The 17,293-nt window shown below is 33.2% G+C and overlaps 3 protein-coding genes across 6 annotated transcripts; 2 read left to right on the top strand and 1 right to left on the bottom strand.

Moving 5' to 3' along the window:
* Nucleotides 1-37: 37 nt before the first annotated feature.
* Nucleotides 38-2,674, top strand: LOC112016004 (CASP-like protein 4A4). Its single transcript, XM_024048477.2, has 3 exons — nt 38-1,338; nt 2,050-2,185; nt 2,297-2,674. Exons 1-3 carry the CDS (start codon nt 1,052-1,054, stop codon nt 2,480-2,482), a joined length of 609 nt encoding a protein of 202 aa, XP_023904245.1. The 5' UTR covers nt 38-1,051; the 3' UTR covers nt 2,483-2,674.
* A 334-nt stretch (nt 2,675-3,008) lies between these two features.
* Nucleotides 3,009-4,962, bottom strand: LOC112016002 (DEAD-box ATP-dependent RNA helicase 47, mitochondrial). Its single transcript, XM_024048475.2, has one exon. It carries the CDS (start codon nt 4,960-4,962, stop codon nt 3,286-3,288), a length of 1,677 nt encoding a protein of 558 aa, XP_023904243.1. The 3' UTR covers nt 3,009-3,285.
* A 3,589-nt stretch (nt 4,963-8,551) lies between these two features.
* LOC112016008 (protein phosphatase inhibitor 2) lies at nt 8,552-11,633 on the top strand. Of its 4 annotated transcripts, none has more exons than XM_024048484.2 (5): nt 8,552-8,768; nt 9,346-9,425; nt 10,353-10,465; nt 10,565-10,735; nt 10,916-11,633. In XM_024048484.2, exons 2-5 carry the CDS (start codon nt 9,421-9,423, stop codon nt 11,260-11,262), a joined length of 636 nt encoding a protein of 211 aa, XP_023904252.1. In that variant the 5' UTR covers nt 8,552-8,768; nt 9,346-9,420; the 3' UTR covers nt 11,263-11,633. The 4 variants fall into 4 exon arrangements, with proteins under 4 accessions (XP_023904252.1, XP_023904251.1, XP_065619779.1 ...); XM_024048483.2 differs by lacking the exon at nt 8,552-8,768 and adding an exon at nt 8,814-8,841; XM_065763707.1 differs by lacking the exon at nt 8,552-8,768 and adding an exon at nt 8,898-8,987 and having other exon boundaries at nt 9,346-9,410.
* Nucleotides 11,634-17,293: the final 5,660 nt, after the last annotated feature.

Genomic DNA, 17,293 nt, shown 5'->3' with positions numbered 1-17,293 from the left:
CAAACCAGATGCTAATTGTTTTTAGAGATTGTAGAATTCTGCTCAGAGTTCTGTCATTGTATTGACAGCATGAATCAACAATACGATATTACAAACCATTCCCACACACAATTTCGACTTGTGCAAACGAAAAGTGGTGGGTCAATATGGGAATAAAGTGTCCACTCGCAATCACAGAAGTCAACAAGTTATGAAAACGTTATGAAATTAAGTATGAAATTGGGGAATATCTCTAGAATTATTCTCCTAGCTTCTGTCCACTACCAAAACCTCATCAGCATTCGGTCCCAGTTGCTGACCATGGAGGTTGAATTTAACACTCAAAAAATAAGCTTCTTGGGAATGATGCAAATCACATAGCAAAACCTCTCATCTCATCTTATGCCGTATTGTTTGGGGAAGTAGGTAGCTGATGCATCCAAAAATTGTGCGTGCAAATTGCGTAACAAAATACAAAGCTGACATGCCAGGTCTCTTTTTTCTACCCAGTTTGGATAAACCTACCCTTTTATTGGTATTTCTTGTTAGTATAATCTTCTTGCAGGAAACCGATGGATTAGGACGATGACGAGGCATGGATAAACTTCGTTAAAATAATAATAATGTTGAGTAGAATATTGAGTGCAAGAAGTTTCTGGCTCACATTACAATATAAACGAGAAATTAAAGTTGACCAAAGAAGGTCGACATGAAAAATTTCTCTTTCCAATCCATAACCTGCCTCCTTTTTAAATCAAGCAGTGATTTGGCGATCCCATCCCATCTCTAGCATGCTTATGTAAGCTAGCATTGGCAGAAGCAGTCTTTTCTTGCTTATGTGTCTTCTTCTGTTTAGAATTTTCAGAGCTTGTTTCTAAAAAAATTGTCAACTTTATATTTTCTTATTAACCTTGGACAAGTGACCATTAACCATTATAACAAGCTGCTTTCCTTGAAGTTGTAAGGAAATGGTTATCAATCTACCCATTATTGGGAGAACAAAGCTCTAACATAAGTCAAATTTAGAGAGTAGTCCCCGAAATCATCAGAAGCAAAGAAAAAGAAGAATATAATGAAGAAAGAAAGTGATGTGTTAGTGATTGATTGTAGATCAATGGCCGGTGTTTCACCAATGGAAGCTAGTTCTCTTGCCCAACAGCCATTCCCAACACCATCGCCATTCACTTTCTCAATTGCCTCTGCCAGGTCGAACACTAGACCTTCTATCCATCTTTGCTCTCTCATCCTTCGGTTCTCGGCACTTATTTTCTCCTTTGTATGCGCTTTCTCACTGGCCACATCAACACCAAAGAAACAAGGCAGAGCACCCTCTAACTTCCATGAGTACCCAGAATTAATGTAAGTTCAAATGACTAAACTTCCTTGGTGAGAGAGAGAGAGAGAGAGAGAGAGGCAGCTTTTCATCTAATTCTTGTTGTGTGTGTTGGGTGTATTTGGGGAGTTGGGACTTGGATGCCAATTTGATCTATGATTAGGCAAAAGCCTACTTTGTAAGGATTATTTTCGCAAAACTTGGGTCTAGTGTTCAGTTATACTGGACTTGTCAAGATGATGACACATATCCAAAGTGGACGCGTGCCATCCTCTTGATGTTTTCAGTGCAACTAAACACTAGACCTAAGCCAAGTCCATTTTCATAAGGCCAAACTTTTTTGAAAGTTTCTAATCAAAATCAAATATATGTAAAATTTGGTCTCATCCAACGTCCAATTAGATCCTTGTTTTCTGATCGATGTTGAATTATGTGTAGAATTGTAAAACAGAAATGATTCCAGTATAAAGTACCATATTGGGTGATAGATTTTGAGGTTAGTGATTAACATCCTACTACCTTACATCTAGCACATCAATTGCAAAACCAAGTACAATAATACCACCTTTTTTATAACAAGAATCAAGCTGGTTCAAATCGTACTCACAAGAAAACGATCAGGCTACCATATAAGCTCGCTGTTACTTCACTTGGTGAACCCCACTATAACAGTGTATAGGAATATCTTTGCTATAATAGTACAAGTTAATATTATTTCGTTGATTATCTCTATGTAGGTACTGCTTTATTGTAACCATATTTACTTTCATCTACTCGGCTTTCCAACTTTTCAAAGGTGTCTGTGACATTGCCTATAGAGGCATTCTCATCCCAGATATGATCTCAGACTACATTAGCTTCATTCTTGATCAGGTAGTTGGAATGTTTTCAATTAAGAAAAGTTTCTTCCAATAATGTAAATATCCATTTTCTTGGCATAAAATATCTCCCTGAGAAGGCTGATTCATTGGTAGCATTTGACAGTTGGTGGGTTACCTTCTCATTTCGTCATCCTCAGTAGCAATACCAGCTATTCAATGCATTGAGCACACTGCATCACGCCGGAAGGCAACCATCATTGCGTTGAGTATGTCCTTTGTAACTTTCCTTGCAATTGCCACTTGCGGTCTCTTGTCAGGCTACAAGCTTTGTAAGAGGATCATCTGGTGATGCTTCAGGTTGCTTGTGCAAATATTGTATAACCTGATCAGCTTCTCAAGCAACTTCTCTGCTTTAGTAGAAAACAGCAGAATAATCCTTTCTGTTTCTGCTTCTTCTTCTTCTTCTTCTTACTTATGTTGTAATGTTAATCAATTATGATACTTCTCCAATAAAATAGGTTCCAATACAATTGAATGCCGATTCCTCATTGTCTCATCGTCCAAGAAATTGCTATAATTATCGATGTATTGTTTTTCATTCATTAAAATCAATTTAATTAAAAAAGAAAAATGAAAGATCTAGAAGAAAAAAAAAAAAAAAAAATTCACATTACCTTTCAAAAATAATCTAGGTCATCTCAGGGTAAACAGCAAGTTGGAACCTTGTCTTTCAACTAGGAAGTTCAGAACGTGCTAAACAAGTTATATGGTAACTTCTATGTTATGACAGTCAAACGGTGACTAGAATCTAATTCCAGTGTATTTTTAGGAAATAGCAGAGACAGGATTCAAAGTTGGAACCACCTGTTATGATATCATAATAAATTACCACTTGTTCCAAAAGCTTAAACTATTAGAAAATGGCAAACCAATCATTTAACCATTATTCTAACAATTTTTTTTCTGAATCAATGGTATTCAATAAGTCATTATAAAATTCAAGTTCTACACAAAAATTGTAAATTATATGGAGCTTCTCTGTTTAGTGGATTAATCTTGCAACTAGCAACTGATACAAGAATGGACTACCCCCTAGATTTTAGTGAGAGAATGATTCAAGGAGAGGGTATGCTAAAGATGTAAAATGTATTGTCACCTTACAACTGGATTTTTTGATTCTTCAGTGACAACAAGCTGGCTCTCTTTGAACTCACAAGCTGGAATGGGAATTCCAAGCTGCTTCTGCAGCTTCTTCACGACAAAAACTTCTGGCTCTTCACACATGGTCACCACAGTACCCTTCCTGCCAAGCCGACCCGTCCGGCCAGCTCGATGTGCATAATGAACGGAATCAGTGGGTAAGTCCAAATTAACCACAAGGTCACATTCTGCCACATCTAAACCCCTGGCTGAAAGTTCATTTGTCACCAAAACCCTCACCTCCCCATTCTTGAATTTTTTTAAAATTGTAGATCTACCAAGCTTTCCAAGATCCCCATGTAGCTCGGCAGCATTCATCCCACGTGCCTCTAGCTTGAAGACAGCATCCTTCAGCTGCTTAGTGTGGTTCATGAAAGCTATTACAGACTTGGCATCAAGCGCATGTACACATCTTCGCAATGTATCAACCTTGTGCTGTAACTTTGTGACACAATAGTAGTGTTTCAAGGAGGGCGGTAGGCTTTCCACAGTTGCCTGTGCCTGCAAATTTGAATTTGAACTTGAACTGGAAGTAGGCTCGGTCAAATTAACCGGACCAGAGGGAAGGACGGATTCAAGTGGGATGACCTTTTTGGCTTGGACAAGAAATGGGTCACGCCCCCAGCTCCTAGCTGCCCTTATTACTGAGAATGGCACAGTTGCAGACACCATGATGGTCTGACGCTCAGCCCGTTGGGCAAGTGGGCTTTTTGGTGCATGAGGATCTGCACCTGATCTCCTACCCACATGTTCCAGTATCCTGTGCATGTCCTCTCGAAAATTAAATGAAAGTAGCTCATCCACTTCATCTAAGACCAGAAAACGACACCCATGGGTGTGAAGCTTTCCAGCTGCACTGATCTCCGCAATCCGACCTGGTGTACCAACAATAATGGCTGGCTTGTTTTTCTTGAGAGCTTCTTCCTGCCTTGATCGATTTGCACCCCCTACAAGCTGCTGAACCACTTTTTTGTTTATAGGTCCCAAAATCTTCTCAAACTCCCTTACTATTTGCATGCCCAACTCCCTAGAGGGAGCCACAATTACTGCTTCTATCTCCATTTTCTTCACAGATTTGCTACTATCATCAGAAGGTTTCTTCCCCAGTGGGCCTACTTCAGAGAGTATAGGAACAAGATATGCTAATGTTTTTCCAGAACCAGTGTAAGACTGAATCACAACATCGTGATTCTTAAGTATGGTAGGAATTGCTGTAGACTGTACATCAGTAGGAACCGCAAAGCCCTCAGTTGCTAACCTCTCAATTAATGGAGGTGGGAGGCCAAGCTCAGAAAATGACTTTGCTGAAAAAGGAGCAGACTCTATTCCAAGCAACTTTTTTGTCCCAACTGCCTTGATTCCCTTGCTTCCAACTGCATTGCGCTTTCTGTTAGGAAATTCAACAGGAGAACTCATCTGCTTAGGTTTTTGGGTATTGTTCTTGTCTGTTGCTTCAAATTCACTCTTGAACCCAAGGTTCGTAAGAGTGAGGGGCCCATGGTCCCGCTCAACTCTACTTAGAAAACGTATACTTCTGTGTAACCAAGCTGTCCTAGACACATGGGATAACTTTTGGAAAGGAAATGACTCTCCAACAAGGAGCAACCGGGATGCAGCTAATGTTGGCATCCTTTGTAAAGTTTTCCTAATCAGTAATTATTTTGCCTGTATGCAATAGCTTATCCCAGCAGCATATGAAAATCAATGGCTGCTAATAGCCTTTGAACCTAAACAGAGACTAGAACCCCTCAAGCTGCAATTTTAAATGGATAACAGCAAATACAAAGTAGTCAAAAGCACATACAAAATACACAGAAAAGGTTGTAAGATATGAATACCAATTAAAAAGAAATATATTCCCATTAATTAAGTTCAATAAAGAAATGAAAATTTAAGGAATAGGCACTAATAACTCAATATTTCAGCTCCCATGTTCAACCACAAAATTCACAAATGTAGAGCAGCTAGAGCAGACAATGCTAATCATGTTTATTACAAATATATAAACCAAAAGTTTCCATGAAATTACAATCCTCTTATAACAACAGAATCAAGCTACCATATATTCATTATTTTAACAAAGTAATTACATCATCATTTTTTCAATGTGTAACTCTCAAGGCTTAATCTCTTAAAACACTCAACACCCAGATTGTGGAGCTCATGCAAAACGCAAATTTTACAACTTGATAAAACTTATCATTCACTATATAGTTTCTTATTTTGCAAATTTTACAACTTGATAAAACTTATCGTTCACTATATAGTTTCTTATTATGACCATTATAATTACAATGAAATATCTTATTATTTAACACTTGAAACCAAACAAAACCCATTTCCACACTGTTTGAGGCATTTTGTCGAACAATGGCTGTACCAACTAACAGAAACTTTGTATTTCAATGAAGAAAAGAACTGGGGGTGAAAGTGAAACTTAGGCCCCGTTTGGTACGCCATTTCAAACAACATTTTTTAGTTTTTAAACAGCAATTCACGCATTTCAACACACTTTTTTACCCACACGTATTTCAAAAAACAATAAACAACAATTTTCAAACTACTCTACCAAACACCCCCTTAGCCATACAAACAATGAGGCCCTGTTTGGTTTACAAAAAAAAGAAACTATGAAATATTTAAATTATGAATTTCCTTTTTCCATGGCAACGAAGTAGTCAAATAAAAGTAGATAACATAGTAGGACTAAACTTGTTGGTACAATTAAGAAGTAAGATTATCATACTTCAATAACTACAAAGAGAGAGAAAAGTGAAGTGAGAAACAAACCTACGACGTTGTTAGAAGCTCAAGTAATTCTCATTGTTGCTTTCGTTGTTGTTGTGGCCGAAGTTTGCAGATAGTAGAGCAGAGCCCAGCTGAGCGTCCAGTATCGAAGGGTTGGCAAATAGGTTTCCCTTATTTATATATATACCCCACAAACAGATTGGAAGGCTCGTTTTGAATTTAAAAAAAAAAAAAAAAAAATTAAAGATAGAAGATAAAAGAACATATTTCAAAATGGCCCCCCAAAAAATAAGTTGTTTTAAAAAAAAATGAGACAAAAAAAAAAATGTAAATTTATAGTAAGTAAAACTTGTATATATAACTTGAAAAGAAAACTGATGTAAATTCTCAAGAATTTGATTAGCAACTAGACAACCATAATTTGTCGAGAAACATTGTCAATCAAAACAAATAAAGCGTTATAAGTAATACATTAAAAAAGGAAAAGTACAATTTAAATCCTATAATTTATAGGATATCAAATTAAAGTTTGTAATTTTATGTTACAAAATTAAACTTTATAATTTAGGAGAGAATTCAAATTAGATTGTCATATTTTTTTATGCTACAAAGTAAACCCTAGAGAGAGAGAGAGAGAGAGAGAGAGAGAGAGAGAGATTGAACTGAAATGAATTTAAAATTCTATAGTTTAATCTATAACAGAGGCAAACTATGTTGATATGCGAGGGGCCATAACCCCCACAAAATTGTTTAAAATTTGTCATAAATTGTTAAATTTGAAAAGTTGGGCTATGTTTTTTTAAGGAACTGGCCCCCAAAACTTGTCTTGAGTTGTCCACGTTTCTCTTCGTTTAAAACTTACTTTTCATGTTTTAATATTTTCACTCATTTCCTATTTCACCGTTAGTCTTTTGCCTTGACTATTGGAATCCCCTGACATAGTGACATGTTAGGCCATTAGCTTGATATATTTACCTTTTCAATTCCTAAGCTCCCATATGTAATATGTTGCTCAAAATTCCCATCTTTTCAAACTGCTCTTCCACTAGTACTAACAGTTGTTCAAGCTTCCACCAGTGTGCTATATACTAACACCTCACAGTATTTAGGTCCTCTATTTTCCTTAAAAGAGTCTTGAACTTCTTTGAAACTTAAGCAAAAATTACTTAAAATCTCCAGAGGTGCTAACTTCTTATTCTTTCTTCTTCTTTTTTTCTTTTCTTTTTTCAGTTCTATGTATTTATTTATCCTATGGTTCATGGTTTTCTTTTCCTTCAATTTATTAAAGCAATTGGAAGGCTTTGTTCAGAATTTCATTTTGACTTCTATTCTACTCCAACAACCAGATTTGGAAGTCATCTTGGCCTTTTATATATAGTTTCATATTGGCTTATAATGATTTTGTTATATTTAATTTATATTTATATTATGTCTTCTTGTAGATATTGTCAAGTGTTGTTATATTCATATATTTAATTTTTTTGAATACTATGGACTCACGGTTATTAAAAGGAATAAGAGAAACTTAGGGGGGAAATGACCATAAGATACTCAATTGGTCATTTAATTTTGCTAAGTGTAATAAAAATTACATTGATTAAACTAATACACAATGACATGTATCTACTTTGAGTTTTTCTTGGATTGTGACTCAATACAAGATAGTTTAATCTCAGCTCCCAAAAAAAAAATTCCTGATTGTACCCCTGATTTATAAGTTATGAAACTATAAGATCTAATTTTTTATCAAAGAAAAAACTAACAGTCTAATTTGAAACATCCTTATAAGGTTTAACTTGTAACTTATAAAATTATTAGGTTTAATTTGAAGCCCTTCCTAAATTATAGGAGAGTTTAATTTTATTTTATTTTTCCCAAAGAAATAAAAAAGTTATTTTCTATTTGACAATTTTGCTGTCCTGATTTTGATATATTTTTTAACTTTTTATTTTTAGTTTGAATAGATAAATAGCGAGAGGGGAAGAGGGGTTGTAAGTTGTAACTATTTTTTTTTTTTAGAGATGCTACGTCTACAACAATTTTACGATATTTTTACAACAAATTACAGGTGGTTAGTTGTTATTGATTCAAATTTGAAACTAACACTAAGATTACTTTTTTACCCCAACAATAATAAACAGTAACAACCTGTCACTTAGAATTTGTTATAAAAATATTATAAACATATCATTTCTCTCTCTTTTTTTTTTAGGGAATTGTTAGTTGGAACTACATAGTTGAACCCCATACCTTTTAGTTTTTAGAATTATAAAAGTGACAACCAATGACAACAACAAAGTAAGAGCTAAAGACAGATGTTTGGTCATCATCTAACGTGATGACGTGCCACACGTACGTTGCTGAGACCGAAAGCATGTTCCTATCCAGACTCAGTCTTATATCGAAGAATTCGGACAAGATAACTTTCTTTTTCCTCCAATGTTACTTATCAAATTTGCTTATTTAGTTTTGAAGGGGAAAAAAAAAAGTTGTACACTGTGGGGGACCTGGGACCGTTACAATAATATTATTAACAAAATAAAAATAAGAATAAAAATGGTGCTTGAAGCACTGAATGCATGAAAAGCAAAAGTATTGAGTCATCCCAGTGGTACCAATTGATAACGATGTATTGTTGATACGTGTTTTTATCTATTACGAAGGCATATCTTTTTCTTCATTTCAGGGTACGAATTTCATTCTCCCTTATTTCACAATCCTTCATTCTTCTTTCTTTTGAATATATTCTGCATATTAGAGGTTTGATTTCTTTTCAATCTAAGACTTTATTTATCAATAGTTGTGAATCAGATATCATAAACAACAACATTTTTTTGCTGTTAAACTTTAATTGCATTTCTTGGCTTGCCTGCTTATCAGCCCAGAACAATATGAAAAATTATTGGGTTTGTGATTTATTAGTTATTGAATTCGCATTTCTATTATCTTTCTCGTCTCTTACTATGCATATTAGTTTGGTTTCTCATCAGCATCTATATATATATATATATATATATCAAGTTTTCATTTTGGTGCCTACAAAAAAAAAGTTTTCATTTTGGTGACGTATTATATTAACACGGCTTATTGCCTTTTTTGGGTGTTAGCCTTTAAGGCATGGCCGCATAAGGTTCACTTTCATTAACCAAATTGTTGCTAATCTAGCTAGAATATGGGAACAGTTTTATAACGAAGCATTCATTGATGATCACCATAGGTATTAAGAAACTAACAAACAATTCTCTGACTCTAATTCCTTTTCAGGGCAATCAGGTCAAGCCAACGTGTTATCTGCGTGATTTGGACATCAAAGGCGACTATCAAACCCAGTATGAAAATATGAAGTAATTCAAGCCTTTACTTTTAGTGTCTGAATCCCTCATCAACTTTTATTTACTTTTTCTTTCTTTTTTTTTTATTTATACATTTTGGTTTGGAGGGGGCTGATGCTTATTTTAGTTGTATATTTTAGAAAAATATTACGACTATTGTTTAGCAGATATGATTTTTTTTTTTTTTTTTTTTTAATTTGGTTATCCTGATTCAAGTGGGACTAATGGTGGAAACTGGGAAATATGAAAATTTGTTAGCAGCATTTTAAGAAACCATCAATATGTCAATATATATATAATGCATTAATCATACATTTGTCTTTTTTTTAATGGTCTTTGTGTTGTAAAAGAATCCGTATTAACAGTGTGACTAGTTGTGATTGTGCATCAATTATGAGAGTATTTTAGATGATCGAGATTTTTTACTGTTGCTGAATTCATCCTTAGAGAGTGGAGGCTGCAAAATGGATATTCATCTAATGGATGCACATGACATGAACTTTTTGATTTTATTCATATTGATTCTTAGGATGAACTTTCAGATATGGAGATGGAAGCATTAGAATCTGTCATTTATTAAAACTGTAGAAATAAAGAGAGAGAGAGAGAGAGAGAGAGAGAGATTATTGGATGCATTTGCCTTCAATTAGTCTATGAAGCACGAACACAGACATGGACATGACATGGGTACTCAAGGTAGGTAATGGGCTATGTTACCTTCAGCTACTAGTGGCTGGCCTGTAGACCTTTCAAAACATGCGTACTCTGAAGAAACTAAATTAGATCTTCTATTGGTTGAGCGTATCACAAAGTTGGGCTTTGAATGCAATGTAAAAACTTACGAACTTTTAGTGTTAGATTTCATTTTTTTTTTTTTTTTTTTAAATCTGATTCATGAGAACAAATTATGTTCGCTAATATCAATTTTGTTATGGTTAGGGGACGTGTAAGATGGAATGAAGCTAATCTTGTTGAAAATGAGGCAAATAAACCTGTACGGCAAAAGATTTCAGAACCCAAGACACCATTTCATCAAATGATCGAGGAAGATGGTAAGGAGTAGGGTAATTTTTGTTCTTCCTTTAAAGCCCTGTTTGAGAATATGTTGAACATTATGCTAATGATATAATTATAACGGTTGATTCTTATAGATACACCATCCCCTATACCAGAATCTGTTGCAAGCGTTGGTTACGCTGAACATGCTGAAGCTATAAGAAATGCTTTAAATGTGGTTTCGACTCAAAAGCATTCTGCACCTTTAGAGGGATCTGTATCATCATCATCTGAGGATGACGCTGATGCCATGGAACAAGATGAAGGTACTTGATTTATCTTAATTACGAAAGGTCTAAATGATTGTGAGTGAAATATTACAAGTGACTTTTTTTTTTTTTTTTTTTTTGCTTTTTCTCTACCCATTTACTATTTTCATGTTTCTGTTTTTGAATTCAGCTTATATCTCATTGTCTTTTGCACCATTCTGTTGCAACTTTTATCAGGTTCTGTAAAGATTAATCGAGACATGAGCTTTAATAGTCACAGGAAAGCACATTATGACGAATTCTTGAGGGTGAAAGAGCTTAAGCAAAAGGGATATTTTGAGGATGAAGATTATGATGATCATAATGCAAGGAAGCATAATTCACCTTCATTGCTTAGCGATGGGGTGGGAGCAATACAAATTGATGACAATGGGGTGAGAACAATACACATTGATGGGGATGATGAGATTCTGCGAACAATAGACATTCAGGAAGATGCTGAGAGTCTGCCTCGAACAATAGACATTCATGAAGATGCCGAGAGTCTGCCTCAAGGACGATTTCTTCCACATAAGAGAACTTAGAACCAAGAATGCAAAGCTGACTGGAAAGAAGTGTTCATTTTAGATGATATTGTTTGCATGTGTTCTATAGTTGACATACAATATGTTATTAACTTTGGACTTGTTCTTTTTAATAACCAAAAAGAAAAAAACACTTTCAACATAACTTAAAGGGAAAGATTTGTTGAATGATAAGTACTTGTTATTAACTTTGAACAACTCTAGAATTCTTAGGTATTCTAAATGAAATCATTCACATTTCACACCCTTTAGCACGTTTCAGTATCTACGAACTGTTTGTTCAACATTGAGAGTTTGTTTATGTGTTTCAAGATCTCCATATACATTTGATACTTTAATGAATCACGCAAAACATCTGTCATTCGCTCTCCTTTCTCAGAGCTTTGTCTTTCCAATTTTGTAATATGTACTTTCTAAAACAATGCCTTTCATCTATTTCCTAATTTAATATTAAAAGAATGTCCTAATCTAATTGTCTCATCCATGATCCACCCCAGGTTCAGCTTGCCCTAACCATGAGCCATGAGGCATAATTTTGATTGTGAAAAAAAAATAATGAAAGGGCAAAAAAGAAAGGGCTTTAGGATACGTGCTCTGCTTGTCATTAAAATTCGATTGTCATGTGACACCAATTATGGATGCTAGGGTCTGAAAAAATAAAGCTTCTTCTTCCTTTTTTTGGCAACAGAAGATCCATTAAATAAACATCAGAGATGAGTTAGGACAAAGCCTATCATAGAACAAATCCAAAGTGTGATAATATATATAACAGTAAAACAACATCAGCCAGAGGCTTTTCAAAAATCACAAATCCTGCTATATAAGCTAGTCCCTATTCTTGTAAGACCATTTGTGCATTTATTTGCTTCGCGAAAGCAATTCTTGACCAACAGCTTCCCTGCAATCAGTGACAAGGGAAGAGTGAGTAGTGATAGTGCAAATAAGGCCTTGGACCCAATTTACCACCACCTTAGCATCAAGATCAATTTCTATGGCCAAAAAATTCAAATTAAGACTCATTCTAAGACCCGAGTCCCCACAGAAGATCCATCCTTATTGAGTCACTTACTATAAAGCTACGACCTCAACAAACAAAGCATTCACTGTAAAGGATAGATCTCAATACTATAGTGTTTTCATTTTTTAAATTTTTATAAAAGTTCTATTCTATTGTTTTCATTATACTGTTGAACATATTGTTCTATTCTTTACTTTAGCGTCGAATATGAACGAAAGTTTATTATTGTCCATAAACCCTTTTTGGATTTTATTTCTTGAAAACTGTTAACGGACCCAAGAGATCTGTTAATTAACAATTTTAGGAAGTTTTTTATTAAAAAAAAATAATAATAATAATATTTTAATTTTTTTTTTTTTCATATAAGTAATGTTAAAACTCGTTATAAAAACTCTTATTTCTTTTGTAAACCAGAAATAAGAGTCCTTAAGTGACTCTTATTTCTTTTGGACTCTTATTCCAGAAATAAGAGTCCAAAAGAAATAAAAACTCTTATTTCTTTTGGACTCCAAAAACAAATCTCGATCTGATAAGACCAGTCCTTAAGCGATTGTATGACCAGTCCCAAAAATTAAAAATTAAAAATAAAAAACCAACAATTAGCTACTAGCATGAAATCTCCATCATACTTGTCCTGTCCGTACTAATGGGCATGAATCTATGAAATTAAAGGGCCGATGGACTTATTAAAGAATTATGATGTTGTCAAAGTAGATGGGAAAGAACTAAAGAAAATTGTCCTACCCTGCAGGTTGCTATATATAGGAAATAATGAAAATTCTCAAATTAATAGAAGGCTTATGAAAGAGAATTCCGTCCTATCTTGAATCTTCGTAATCATGAACGTTCCAGTCATTGATAAACTAGTATAAAATGATTATAAAAAATTTAAAAAAAAAAAAAAAAAACTAATGTAAAATAGTATGTCATCGCTCATCATGGAGATGTATATAAGTAATTCTTTCATTATATTAAAGAATTTATATGTCATCACTCATTCACTGATCACTTCCAAACAATGAAGCACTAGGTAATCCATGATGGAAAATTTTTATCCTTTTTCATTTTTGGCAAAGCAACTATCAACTATGATGGCAACATTATTTTTTTTCCATATGGGAATGGGAATACCGTAATGTAATTTGGCAGGACATGTTTCAGTTCTTGTGGATCATGTTTTCACAGCCAGCTTTGCACTTTGGACAATTTGAATAATAAAAATTCATTTATGTAAACATTAAGTCATATTTAATACAAGAAAATCCACGCATAAAATAACTTGTATGAAATATTGTGTTTACCTATTAAGGATTTGATTATATATGAATATTTTATTTTTGTGATTTTTTTAATACATAATTTCACCTACAATTCACATAAAAAGAATTTTAGTAGCTAGACAAACCTCAACCACAACTCATATGAATTCTGATATTTTAGTTAATATAAACTCATGAAAAAACCAAATTAAAATATTTTTAAAACTGTACTATAAGCATATATGCACTGGAAATTTCAGAATTTAATTTATAAACAATAATAAACATGGGGAGTTTATTATGCAGTTATACTTATATTTTGTTTCTTTTATACAAATTTTCCTAGATAAGAATAAATTATTACATTAAGAATTTGAGTTTCTTTTATCATTTTTATATCACTTTAAATGTAATAATAGTGCTCTTTTTCATTATCATTTCGATTAAAACTCTTGCTTCTCTATTTGTTTTTTTTTTTTTTCAACTTTTGTTTTTCTTTATAGGTTACAATCTTTAAAAGTCATTGATAAAATTTTTTATTTTTTTATTTTTTACTTTTGCATACAAAAGAAATAACGGTTCATTATATTAGTTATTATGTAAATGAAAAAAGAAACACATAAAGCAAATTCAGGCAAATAATGAAAAAAAAAAAAAAAAAAAATCAATCAATCAATCAATCAAGTTTTAAGATGGGGAGGACACCTATGGTTCTATCTTGTCTAGTATGTTGTCATTCACGGGAGTGTACGCTAACTCCTAAACAAGCACCTGATGCATTCTTAAAGTAATTGGGTAAATTATATATTTGGTCTCTATTTTATATACCATATTTTAATTTGGTTTCCAACTTTTTAATTATGTCAATTTGGTCCATATCCTTTCAGTGTTGTGTCAATTTAGTCCTTACCATTATTTTTAGGATGAAAATTAATGACATAACAAATGGCCAAAATAAAATTTTTGTGCATTGTTGCATCAACGAAGTCTAATTTTTTTATTTTGGCCATTAGACAAGTCATTAATTTTCATCATAAAAATAATGTTAAGGACTAAATTGCAAGGGAGTCAATACCGTACCGGAGGCTGTACCGGTTTACCCAGTGGTACGATATATTTCGGATACCAGTCAATACCGGTGTACCGTTTCGGGTTTTTCGCTATTTTTTATATTTTTAAATATATATATATATATATGTATGTGTGTGTATATATATTATAATAAATATAAAAATTTACCATAAAAAATTTCCTCAATTCAAAACTAATTATTCATAATTTTAGACTTTAGTATCGATTAAAAGAAAAAAAAAACACACACACACACACAATATAAAAAATAGAAAGTTTAAAACTCACCATTGCATACTAAGGAAACAAATAATAATAATAAGTTAATGCAAATAAGTTATCATTCTACCCTAATAAAAATTCAAAAATTACAAAACTTTAAAAAAAAAATTTAAAAAAAACTTTTTTCTGTACTGGCCGGTACGCCCGGTACCGGCCGGTATTGTCAAAAATTGGCCGGTATGGCCGGTACATGGCCGGTACGGCCGGTATTTAAACCGGTACGAAACATTAATGTTTCGATACCGGTATGCAACCGGTACGGTACGTACCGGCCGGTACGGCCGGTACCGGTACGGTATCGACTTCCTTGTTAAATTGACACAACATAAAAAAGATAGGGACCAAATTGACACAATTGAAAGGTTAGGGACCAAATTGAAATATGGTGTATAGGATAGGGACTAAATACGTAGTTTACCCAAAGTAATTTTACTGGGTTCATTTTATGTAGTCAACTTTCGTAGTAAAAAAATATATATATTATTCATAAAGAAATTAAGAGACTATTTGAAAATAATTTATTTAGTTAAAATTGAAATTTTTTTTCTTAAAAGTACTGTAGATAAAACTAAAAATTTGCTAAAAAATATAACGAAACCCATAAATAGTATCAAAAAGTGCAAAAAAATTCATAAATAGTAGCCAAAAAAAAACTAAATAATAAAAGAAACTAAATTTTCTCAACATATCCCAAATGCAACCTAAGTGTATGGTGTACCACCTTATCTTTCTTAAAAAACAAAAAAAAAACAAAAAAAAAAAATCTCTCTTAAAAATTAAAAATCGTGGGGTCGAGAAGGAAAGGGCAATAAGAAAAGATCAAGAAAAGGAGTAAAAATGAGAGTGGGGCCACAGAAAGGGAAGATGGGAAGGCGCCAGAAGAAAGTGCGTGTGCGCGCGCGCGTGGAGGGGAGAGAGGAGGTGGAGTGTGTGTAGCTTCTTCGATCTTCTTTTGTTAATAGTTATGTGGGTCTTTTCCAGAAGCTTCTCTCTTCTTCTTCTTTCATTCAAATTCTTTTTTTTTTTTTTTTTTTTTTAAATAACGTAGTTTACTATTTTGTAATTACCGGTCTGTCATATACGTGTCAGTAAGGTTATGGAATGCCAATCCGGTGCAGGAGATAAGGATTTTATCATAATTTTGCCACGTGGCTAATCTATTCATGGGATAATTATTACTATTTTATTAGGAGTTTTCCACTTTAAGACGTGGCAAAATTTGGTTGGTCTAAACAATGAGTATTCTATTTCTCTTGCTTTGCTTCTTAAGTGGTGGGACTTTAGACCTTTATTAATGAAACATTTTTAAATGTTTTGATATTAATTTATAAAAAATTGTTTTTTATAAAATTTTTTAAAAAATATTTCATGATCCAATGCTCTTAGTTCACCGTTGACTTTTTCCTTTTATATTTTTCTTTCTTTTTTATTTTGAGAAACATATATTTTTTATATTTTCCTTTCAACCTTGGTGAAGATTAAAGTTTTGTTTGGTTGGAAGAGTGAAAAAAAATGAGAGGATAAAAAATTAGTAAGAGGATAAAATATTGGAAGGATAGAAAAAATTTCGTTTTTGATCATATGTGTTTAGTTGGATGGTGGAAAAGTAAGAGTGTGGAAAACTCTTCTTTTAAGTTAGAGAGAAAAGTAGAAGGGTTATAAAGGTAGTTTATATGAATTTACTATTATGTCAAGAAATGGGAAAGTGAAGTGTAGGTAAGTGCAATAAATGTGAGGATATTTGTATAATTTATTACTCACATCATCTTTTCTCCTTAGCTTTCCTCCTAAATTGGGCGGACAAAATTATGTGGATTCGGAGGGATTATTTTTCATACTATTTTCTTTCTTTCTTGTTTTCTCTCTTGAATCAAATAAGAGAAAATTTCATTTTCCACCATATTTTTCTCTCCTTTTCCATACTCCCTATTTTCACCCCATCTAAACAGGGTCTAAGTATTTATTTGGCAAAAATTATTTTTGCCAACTTATTTTACTATTTAGCTTATTTTTACTACTATTCATAGATATCACTACATTTTTTAATACTATTCATGAGTCTATTGTATTATTTCAGCTAATTTTTACCTTTATTTACAATATTTTCAAGAAAAAAGTTTTCAATCTCAGTAAATTAAGCGGATCTCAAATGGACTTTAAGAAGGTAGGTTGATCTAATGTCTTATGCATAGTACTGATAAGATGTAATGATGCATCGACGGTCTATTTGATTTCTTCTTTCCTTTTTGCAAGTGTTCAGTGTTTGGATTTGCTGTGCAAAATTCATATATACCTCAACAATTGATGCCGAATATGGGGATAAAAAAATTGCTAAGCCCTAAGCAAGGATCACACAGCAACCTTACACCGACTCAACGTGAGAAATGAAAGAAACTAGTGA

Source organism: Quercus suber, unplaced genomic scaffold (genome assembly GCF_002906115.3).
Source record: "Quercus suber isolate HL8 unplaced genomic scaffold, Cork oak 2.0 scaffold_21, whole genome shotgun sequence".
Classification (NCBI taxonomy): Eukaryota; Viridiplantae; Streptophyta; class Magnoliopsida; order Fagales; family Fagaceae; genus Quercus; species Quercus suber.
This window is presented reverse-complemented; position numbering and strand designations above follow the sequence as displayed.